The 9,988-nt window shown below is 34.3% G+C and overlaps 2 protein-coding genes across 2 annotated transcripts; both read left to right on the forward strand.

Annotated features, from left to right (window-relative positions):
* Positions 1-416: 416 nt before the first annotated feature.
* Positions 417-1,395, forward strand: IFNA14 (interferon, alpha 14). Its single transcript, XM_011930343.1, has one exon. It carries the CDS (start codon positions 467-469, stop codon positions 1,034-1,036), a length of 570 nt encoding a protein of 189 aa, XP_011785733.1. The 5' UTR covers positions 417-466; the 3' UTR covers positions 1,037-1,395.
* Positions 1,396-7,599: 6,204 nt separating this feature from the next.
* On the forward strand, positions 7,600-8,589 carry LOC105503445 (interferon alpha-4). The gene has a single exon (XM_011930344.1). It carries the CDS (start codon positions 7,662-7,664, stop codon positions 8,229-8,231), a length of 570 nt encoding a protein of 189 aa, XP_011785734.1. The 5' UTR covers positions 7,600-7,661; the 3' UTR covers positions 8,232-8,589.
* The last annotated feature ends 1,399 nt before the right edge of the window (positions 8,590-9,988 follow it).

The following is a 9,988-nucleotide window of genomic DNA, read 5'->3' on the forward strand; positions in this document are numbered from 1 at the left end:
GTGATCCACCTGCCTTGGCCCCCCAAAGTGCTGGAATTATAAGTGTGAGCCACTGGGCCCGGCCCATTTGGTCATTCTTAACACTAAGTTGAATAAAAAGATTAAACTTTACACTCCTTATAAATAGATATGTAGAGTACCTCAACAAATATATGGTGTGTCCCTGTTATTAAAACTTAATGGAACTTTGAATTAGAAAGAAATTTCTAAAAAGTCTATGGGGCAGGGAAAGAGGAGGTAATAATGAAAATAAAAGTGGTTGAGAAACTGCTCTATACCCATGTAGACATTACACAAAGGAAAGCCAAAAGGGAAGTAGAAAGAAACATGAAGACGTTCAGAAAATGGAAGCTAGTATGTTCCCTATTTAAAACCTATGCACAGAGCAAGGTCTTCAGAAAACTTACAGCCCAGAGTTCAGGGTTACTCCTCATCAACCAGTCCAGCAGCATCTTCAGGATTCCCAATGGCATTGCCCTTTGCTTTAATGATGGCCCTGCTGGTATTTAGCTACAAGTCAAGCTGCTCTCTGGGCTGTAATCCATCTCAAACCCACAGCATGAATAACAGGAGGACTTTGATGCTCATGGCACAAATGAGGAGAATCTCTCCTTTTTCGTGCCTGAAGGACAGAAATGACTTTGAATTTCCCCAGGAGGAGTTTGATGGCAACCAGTTCCAGAAGACTCAAGCCATCTCTGTCCTCCATGAAATGATCCAGCAGACCTTCAATCTCTTCAGTACAAAGGACTCATCTGCTGCTTGGGATGAGACCCTCCTAGACAAATTCTACATTGAACTTTTCCAGCAACTGAATGACCTGGAAGCCTGTGTGATACAGGAGGTTGGAGTGGAAGAGACTCCCCTGATGAATGAGGACTCCATCCTGGCTGTGAAGAAATACTTCCAAAGAATTACACTCTATCTGATGGAGAAGAAATACAGCCCTTGTGCCTGGGAGGTTGTCAGAACAGAAATCATGAGATCCCTCTCTTTTTCAACAAACTTGCAAAAAAGATTAAGGAGGAAGGATTGAAAACTGATTAAAAATGGAAATGATCCTCATTGACTGATACATCATCTCACACTTTCATGAGTTCTTCCATTTCAAAGACTCGTTTCTCCTATAACCACCACGAGTTGAATCAAAATTTTCAAATGTTTTCAGGAGTGTGAAGAAACATCGTGTTTACCTGTGCAGGCACTAGTCCTTTACAGAAGACCGTGCTGATGTCTCTGTTCATCTATTTATTTGAATATTTATTTATTTAACTATTTTAAATATTTAAATTGTTTTTTATGTAATATCATGTGTACCTTTACATTGTAGTTAATGTAATAATATATGTTCTTCATATTTAGCCAACATATTAATTTCCATTTTCACTAAATTTTTACTATACAAAATTTCTTGTGTTTGTTTATTCAAGATAAAATGCCAAGCCTGACTGTACAACCTGACTTAAAAATAGATGATTTAATTAAGTTACCTATCATAATTTTATTGAAGTTATAGAAAAATATATTTTTCCATACCAGGTTATATGTTGCCTTCAGGATATAAACATGAACATAAAAACTACAGTTCCTGTTCTCTTGTATCTTTGACTTTTGTCCAGAAAGAAATCTAAAAATAGTAATAATACTGAATTAACATCAGTTATGCTAACTGCTGTATTGTGAGGAAATAAAAAAGCAATAAATTCCTCTTAGCAGAAGGTAGACTGGGACATGTCTGGAATTAAAAGAAGAGATATTCTCTATAAACTGACTTTCAAACATGTAATTGAAAATGTACATTGCTAGTCAGATATATGAGTCTGCAGTTTCCAAGGAATACGATATCTGGAAGTTCCTAACTGGCAATGGAAAGGCCAAAAATGAAGGCTGTCATTTGGGGAGCAAGTGGAGAGGGAAAAAAAGACTTAAACTGGATTCTGAGGACTTTCCACGATTTTAAAGTAGGGGAACAGAAGAGACACAAAGAAAAGAGAGGTGGAATACCTTAACAGCAGAAGGACAAGAGGGAATGATGATAAAAGCATATTTAGAAAATAAATGTGCTTAGAAAAAGAATCAATAGACTTATGGAAAATGTGAATTAAAACTGAGCACTACAGCAAGAAAAGAGATGGCAGTGCAGAACTTACTGAGAGCTGGATTGATAGAATTAATCAGCAGAAGCCATTTTGAGGTAGGTAGAAGAATGAATGAGAAAAAAAAAATCAAGATAACACATATAGAAAATTGTGGGAGATCTGCCTTTGTAAAGGTGGGAAGTAATAAGTTGGACTCCAAAAAAATGTGGATTATCTTTTATCTGCATAGTGTTTCCCTTTTGAAAATATATGTCACTGAATAAATTTCATAAATGTGATTCATTGGTAAATCACATTAATACATTTAATATTTTATATATTTAAAGCATAAAATATAAAATTAACAATAGTAATTAATCATTATTCTGATTAATACTCTGTTAATTGTCAGTAAAAACTGACACATTTCTATCATAAAATAAAATCGGAAACTGGAAAAGAGAATCTCTTTCTCAGTACTTTGGGAATGGGGAAAGGATTCCCTGTTTAATAAATGCTACTGGGAAAACTGGAGAGCCATATGCAGAAAACTGAAACTGGACCCCTTCCTTACACCTTATATAAAAATTAGCTCAAGATGGATTAAAGACTTATATATAAAACCCAAAACCATAAAAACCCTAGAAGAAAACATAGGCAATAGCATTCAGGACATAGGCATGGGCGAAGATTATATGATGAAATCACCAAAACCAACTGCAACAAAAGCTAAAATTGACAAACGGCATCTAATTAAAGAGCTTCTGCACAGCAAAAGAAACTATCTATCATCAGAGCGAACAAGTAGCCTAGAGAATGGGAGAAAATTTTTGCAGTCTACCCATTCGACAAAGGTCTAATATTGAGAATGTAAGAAGAACGTAAAAATATTTACCAAAAAAAAAAAAAGGCCCATCAAAAAGTGGGCAAAGGACATGAACAGACACTTCTTAAAAACAAACATATATGCGGCCAATAAACATGAAAGAAGCTCAACATCACTAATCACTAGAGAAATGAAAATCAAAACCACAATGAGATACCATCTCATGCCACTCAGAATGGCGATTGCTAAAAAGTCAGGAAATAACAAGATGCTGGTGAAGCTGTAGAAAAATAGGACAGATTTTTTTACTTCTTCCAAAAATGCCAAAAATATCTATCGGGGAAATGGATCTGTGGTTTTCTTGTAGTATCCCTGTGTGGCTTTGACATCAGGGAAATGCTCGTCTCATAAAATGAGTTTGAAACTATTCCTTCCTCTTCAATTTTTTGGAAGATTTTGAGAACGATTGGTGTTAATTCCCTAAATGTTGGATAGAATTATCCACTGAAGCCATCCGATTATGTTTTGCTGTGGTTGTTGTTGTTATTGTTACTGAGAAGTTTGATGACTGATTCGATCTCCTTACTAGTTATAGGTCTAGTCAGATTTTTTATTTATTCACGATTTGGTCTTGGTAAGTTGTTTGTTTCTAGGAATTTATATATTTCTTATAGGTTAATCAATTTGTTGGAGTATAATTGCTCATAGTAGTCTGTTATAATCCTTTTTATTTATTTATTTATTTATTTAGAGATGGAGTCTCTCTCTGTCTCCCGGGCTGGAGTGCAGAGGCGAGATCTCCACTCACTGCAAGCTCCGCCTCCCGAGTTCAGGCCTTGGCCTCCCGAGTAGCTGGGATTACAGGCGTCTGCCACCTCGCCTGGCTAATTTTTGTATTTTTAGTAGAGATGGGGTTTCACTGTGTTAGCCAGGATGGTCTCGATCTCCTGACCTCGTGATCCCCCCGCCTCGGCCTCCCAAAGTGCTGGGATGACAGGCGTGAGCCACCGCGCCCGGCCAATCCTTTTTACCTCTATGCCATCAGTTATGTGTCCTCTGTTATTTCTGATTTTTATTTGATTTTTCTCTACTTATCTCTTAATACACTTAAGGGTTTGTCAATTTTGTTGATCCTTTCAAAAGACCAACGCTTGGTTCCACTGATTTTTTAATTGCTTTTCTATTCTGTATTGTATTAATTTCTTTATTAATAAAATTTCACCTTTCTTATTTTCTTCCTCTTCCTAGCTATGTGTTTATTTGTTCTTTTTCTACTTCCTTAACTTGTAAAGTTAGTTCATTGGTTTGAGGTCTTTCTTCTTTTTTAATATAAGCTTTTATAGCTTTCAATTTCCTCTTTAGCTCTGTTTTCACAGCATCACATACATTTTGGTATGTTGTGTTTTCATTTTCATCTCAATGAAGATATTTTCTAAGCTCTTTCATCTTTCTTACTTTCTTCCTCTTCGTAACTATGTGTTTATTTCTTCTTTTTCTAGTTCCTTAACTTTTAAAGTTAGTTCATTGGTTTGAGATCTTTCTTCTTTTTTAATATAAGCTTTCAACTGATCCTTTCAAAAGACCAACACTTAGTTCCATTGATTTTTTAATTGCTTTTCTATTCTGTATTTTATTAATTTCTTATTGATAAAATTTCATCTTTCTTATTTTCTTACTCTTCCTAGCTGTGTGTTTATTTCTTCTTTTTCTACTTCCTTAACTTGTGAAGTTTGTTCATTGGTTTGAGGCCTTTCTTCCTTTTTAATATAAGCTTTTAAAGCTTTCAGTATCCCCTTTAGCTCTGTTTTCACTGCATCACATACGTTTTGGTATGATGTATTTTCTTTTTCATCTGTCTCAAGATATTTTCTAAGTTCCCTTCTGGTCATTCTTTTTTTTTATTATACTTTAAGTTCTAGGGTACATGTGCAAAACGTGCAGGTTTGTTAAATAGCTATACATGTGTCATGTTGGTTTGCTATACCCATTAACTCATCATGTACATTAGGTATTTCTCCTCTTACAGGTTTATCACATTTAGACATACATTTGTTTTCTTTTTGTTTCCACAAATTAAGATGAAAAATCAGACCACTTTCACTTTCTAGGAAAAGTGAAGTGAGAAATATAAATATATTTGTTGTTGTGAATGCCACATAGAACCACTGTATAGACCATTTAAAAATTGTATTTATATTGTTTCATCATTCACACTAACCTGAATATGAAAATCAAAGAAATCAAAATACAAACAAATTTTCACAGTAAAATACTACATAAAAATGTATATGCAAAAATTCCCAATCAATCTCAAGTGAAAAAAAAAAAAATACTCTCTCCCCCAGTGTTTTAAAGACTAAGAATAATAACTTGGGCAAACTTGCCTGTATTCTCAGGGTCTGATAATAAGGATGAGCCCAAAATTCAATACAAACTTGTTGACTGAATAAACCACTAAATTAATGTACAAAATATACGTTTCTGAAATGAAGACTCCTTTGTTATGGAAACCCCGGGGCACATTTCACAACGTATAATACTTTAATTGTTCAATGATATGAAGAATTTAAATGAATCATTTAAAATAATGAATAATAAAATGTGTTTGGTTATTTTCTAAAATTGATCCATTTCATAATCTCTACCTTTATATAAACAGGCTCATTTTCTACTAGTGTCTTCTAAAGATTACCACATGATTTGAAGCCGAAATTTATAAATGATGGAAAAATGATGTCACAAGTATTTACAGTTCACATACACATTCTGGGGATTTGATCCAGGGAAGGAAAGCTGTAGGATGATCTAGGGGACGGAGGATATTGTTCCCCACTTTTGGGAATAGTAAACTGTCTGATTCCTATAAACTGTGTGAATGGGAGAGTTTGAATTTAGATACGTGAATCTGTATTTGACAACAGGCTAGTTATTTTCAGTTATAACAAAGTAGAGGGCAGATCAGAGATGAAGTCATAAATGGTTAATATAATGTGGGGCAGAGGATGATATTGTGCTGCTCTTGCAATTGGAATCCCCAGATCTACATGCACCTTAAAAAAACTAGAATCCCACTGGTTATAGCAGTAAACTACATGGGCATTATTGGCTCTCAGTAAGAGCTTAATGGACATTTTTGTCATTGTCTATTATATTCCCAGCAAATATGGCCATGATGAAGCAAAATAGCCTCATTCTTGAACACTTCCTAGTAGAAGAAAAAAAGAGAAACTAGTAAAAACTCCACTTACTATGTAGCTGATTTGCTAAAGCAGACCTCATTCCGTTTAAGGACTCAGCCTCTATAGGGCTGAGACAAACTAACTTCTTATGCAAAATAAAAAGTTAGAGTCAGAGTTCAGGACCACTCTGAAAGTTAATTCTTTAGTTGATAATATTCAATATTTATATATTTATGAATTTAGAACAAACATGATCTTTTTTATTCGATAATAATTGACTTGGATGGGAACTTCTGAAAACCTTTAGGGAATTTGTACTTCGATGAAAAATGCCAAAATGATTTAATTGATAATATTTTCTAAGTCACATATGTTTATTGGAATGCTACTTCTTCGAAGGGTAGAAAAATTAGTTCTCATAGTATAAACAAGTCTGACAGATTACAACAGCTTGTGACCTCCAACAACTCTCTCCAACAAAATTTGATTGCTTAATATTCATCTTTCTCACTGGGTTTTGTTGTGTATCACATGAGAAGCACTGATATTGAGTTCATGAAGATACACAAAATATTTACAAGATCATGTTAAAAACCTATGTCAAATCGATGACTGTGATTGGAGGACTTTTTGTCCATTTTTTTGCTGGGTCTTAGAGTCTTATCACAATATGTGGCTTTAACCTGCATACCTTTGGGCTGCCATTGACTGTCTTATGGTTATTACTTTGGTTTGATCCTCAGTTCTTCAGGGTGTTTTGTAGACTTTGAGAATTCATTGCAAATACCTTATCTTATATGATTTATTTCTACTAAAGTTATACAACACATCAATATGTATGTCAAGTGCTGAAAAGAAAAAAGTGTTGGCAATATCTGGATTAATATTGCAGCTAGTGAAGTTTACAAATTATTTTCTCACATAAAGCAAAATTCAAAGCTTCATATACTGTGAGAAAAATTTTAAACAACTGGTTCATATTTTTTTGAATTTTGAATGATTAGGTATGTAATTACATTCATATGATTAATGTGCATTTATATAGATTTTTATTTTGCATATGTAATTTGATACAACAAAATTTACATGAACAAATTACATTAAAAGTTATTCTACAATTATACTCATCAAATTAAGCTAAATGTCAATAGATTTTAAACTTAGATTTTAGGTTAACTTTTCTGTCATTCTTAACTTTACATCGAATAAAAAGAGCAAACTTTATAGTCTTTATCTGTGAAGTAGAAGTTTACACAGTATACATAAATAGATATGCCAAATCTGTGTTATTAAAATTTTATGAAGATTTCAATTAGAAAAACAATACCATAAAGGCTTTGAGTGCAGGGGAAAAGTAGGCAATGATGAAAAAAAATGAAAAACATCTTTAAACATATGTAGAGAGTGAATAAAGAAAGCAAAAACAGAGATAGAAAGTAAAACTAGGGCATTTAGAAAATGGAAATTAGTATGTTCACTATTTAAGACCCATGCACAGAGCAAGGTCTTCAGAAAACCTAGAGGCCAAGGTTCAAGGTTACCCACCTCAAGTAGCCTAGCAATATTTGCAACATCCCAATGGCCCTGTCCTTTTCTTTACTGATGGCCGTGGTGGTGCTCAGCTACAAATCCATCTGCTCTCTGGGCTGTGATCTGCCTCAGACCCACAGCCTGGGTCATAGGAGGGCCTTAATACTCCTGGCACAAATGGGAAGAATCTCTCTTTCCTCCTGTCTGAAGGACAGACATGACTTTGGATTCCCCCAGGAGGAGTTTGATGGCAACCAGTTCCAGAAGGCTCAAGCCATCTCTGTCCTCCATGAGATGATCCAGCAGACCTTCAATCTCTTCAGCACAAAGGACTCATCTGCTGCTTGGGAACAGAATCTCCTAGAAAAATTTTCCACTGAACTTTACCAGCAACTGAATGACCTGGAAGCCTGTGTGACACAGGAGGTTGGAGTGGAAGAGATTCTGCTGATGAATGAGGACTCCATCCTGGCTGTGAGGAAATACTTCCAAAGAATCACTCTCTATCTAATGGAGAAGAAATACAGTCCTTGTGCCTGGGAGGTTGTCAGAGCAGAAATCATGAGATCCCTCACTTTTTCAACAAACTTGCAAAAAAGATTAAGGAGGAAGGATTGAAAACTTGTTCAACATGGAAATGATCCTCATTGACTATACATTATCTCACACTTTCATGAGTTCTTCCATTTCAAAGACTCATTTCTCCTATAACCACCATGAGTTGAATCAAAATTTTCAAATGTTTTCAGGAGTGTAAAGAAGCATTGTGTTTATCTGTGCAGGCACTAGTCCTTTACAGATAACCATGCTGATGTCTCTGTTCATCTATTTATTTAAATATTTATTTATGTAACTATTTTTAAGATTTAAATTATTTTTATGTAATATCATGTGTACCTTTACATTGTGGTTAATGTAACAATATATGTTCTTCTTATGTAGCCAATATATTAATTTCTTTTTCATTAAATTTTTCCTACACAAAATGTCTTGTGTTTGTTTATTCTTTAAGATAAAACACCAACCCTGACTGTATACCTTGACTTAAAAATAGATGATTTAATTAAGTTAACTATCAATTTTATTCAAGTTATAGAAAAATGTATTTTTCTATACCAGGTTATATGCTGACTTCAGGATATAAACGTGAGCATAAAAAATACAGTCACTGTTCTCTTGTATCTTTGATTTTTGTCAGGAAAGAAATCTAAGAATAATAATAATGCTGAGTTAATATCAGTTATGCTGACTGCTGAATTGTGAGGAAGTAAAAAAACAATGAATTCCTCTTAGCAGGAGGTAGATTGAGACATGTCTAGAAATTAAAGCAGAGATATTCTCTGTAAACTGACTTTCAACATGTAATTGAAAATGTACATTGCCAGTCAGATAAATGAGTTTGCAGTTTGCAAGGAATACCATATCTGGAAGTTCCTAACTGGCAATGGAAAGGCCAAAAATGAAGGCTGTCATGTGGGGAGCAAGTGGAGAGGGAAAAAAAGACTTAAACTGGATTCTGAGGACCTTCCAATGTTAAAGTGGGGGAACAGAAGAGACACAAAGAAAACAGACGTGGAATACCTTCACAGCAGAAGGACAAGGGGGAATGGTGATAAAAGTGTATTTAGAAAATAAATGTGCTTAGAAAAAGAATCAACAGACTTACGGAAAATGTGAGTTAAAACTGAGCACTACAGCAAGAAAAGACATGGCAGTGCAGAGCTGACTGAGAGCTGGATTGATAGAATTAATCAGCAGAAGCCATACTGGGGTAGGTAGAAGAGTGAATCAGAAAAGAAAATCAAGATAACACATACAGAAAATTGTGAGAGATCTGCCTTTGCAATGGAGGGAAGTAATAAGGTTGCACTCCCCAAAAATGTGGATTATCTTTTATCTGCATAGTGTTTCTTTATTGAAAATATATGTCACTGAATAATTTTCATAAACGTGATGCATTGGTAAATCATATTAATACATTTAATTTTTATATATTTAAAGCATAAAATATAAAATTATTTACAATAGTAATTGATCAATATTTTGATTAATTCTGTTAAATGTCACTAAAAACTGACTTTTTTTCATAAAATAAAATGGGAAACTGGAAAAGAGATTCTCTTTCTCAATACTTTAGGAATGGGGAGAAGATTCCCTATTTAATAAATGGTGCTGGGAAAACTGGAGAGGCATAAGCATAAAACTGAAACTGGACCTGTTCCTTACACATTATAACTCAAGATGGATTAAACACTTAAATGTAAAACCCAAAACCATAAAAACCCTAGAAGAAAACCTAGGCAATAGCGTTCACGACATAGGCATGGACAAAGATTTTATGATGAAATCACCAAAACCAACTGTAACAAAAGCTA

This window comes from Colobus angolensis, unplaced genomic scaffold, assembly GCF_000951035.1.
Source record: "Colobus angolensis palliatus isolate OR3802 unplaced genomic scaffold, Cang.pa_1.0 Scaffold86, whole genome shotgun sequence".
Lineage (NCBI taxonomy): Eukaryota > Metazoa > Chordata > Mammalia > Primates > Cercopithecidae > Colobus > Colobus angolensis.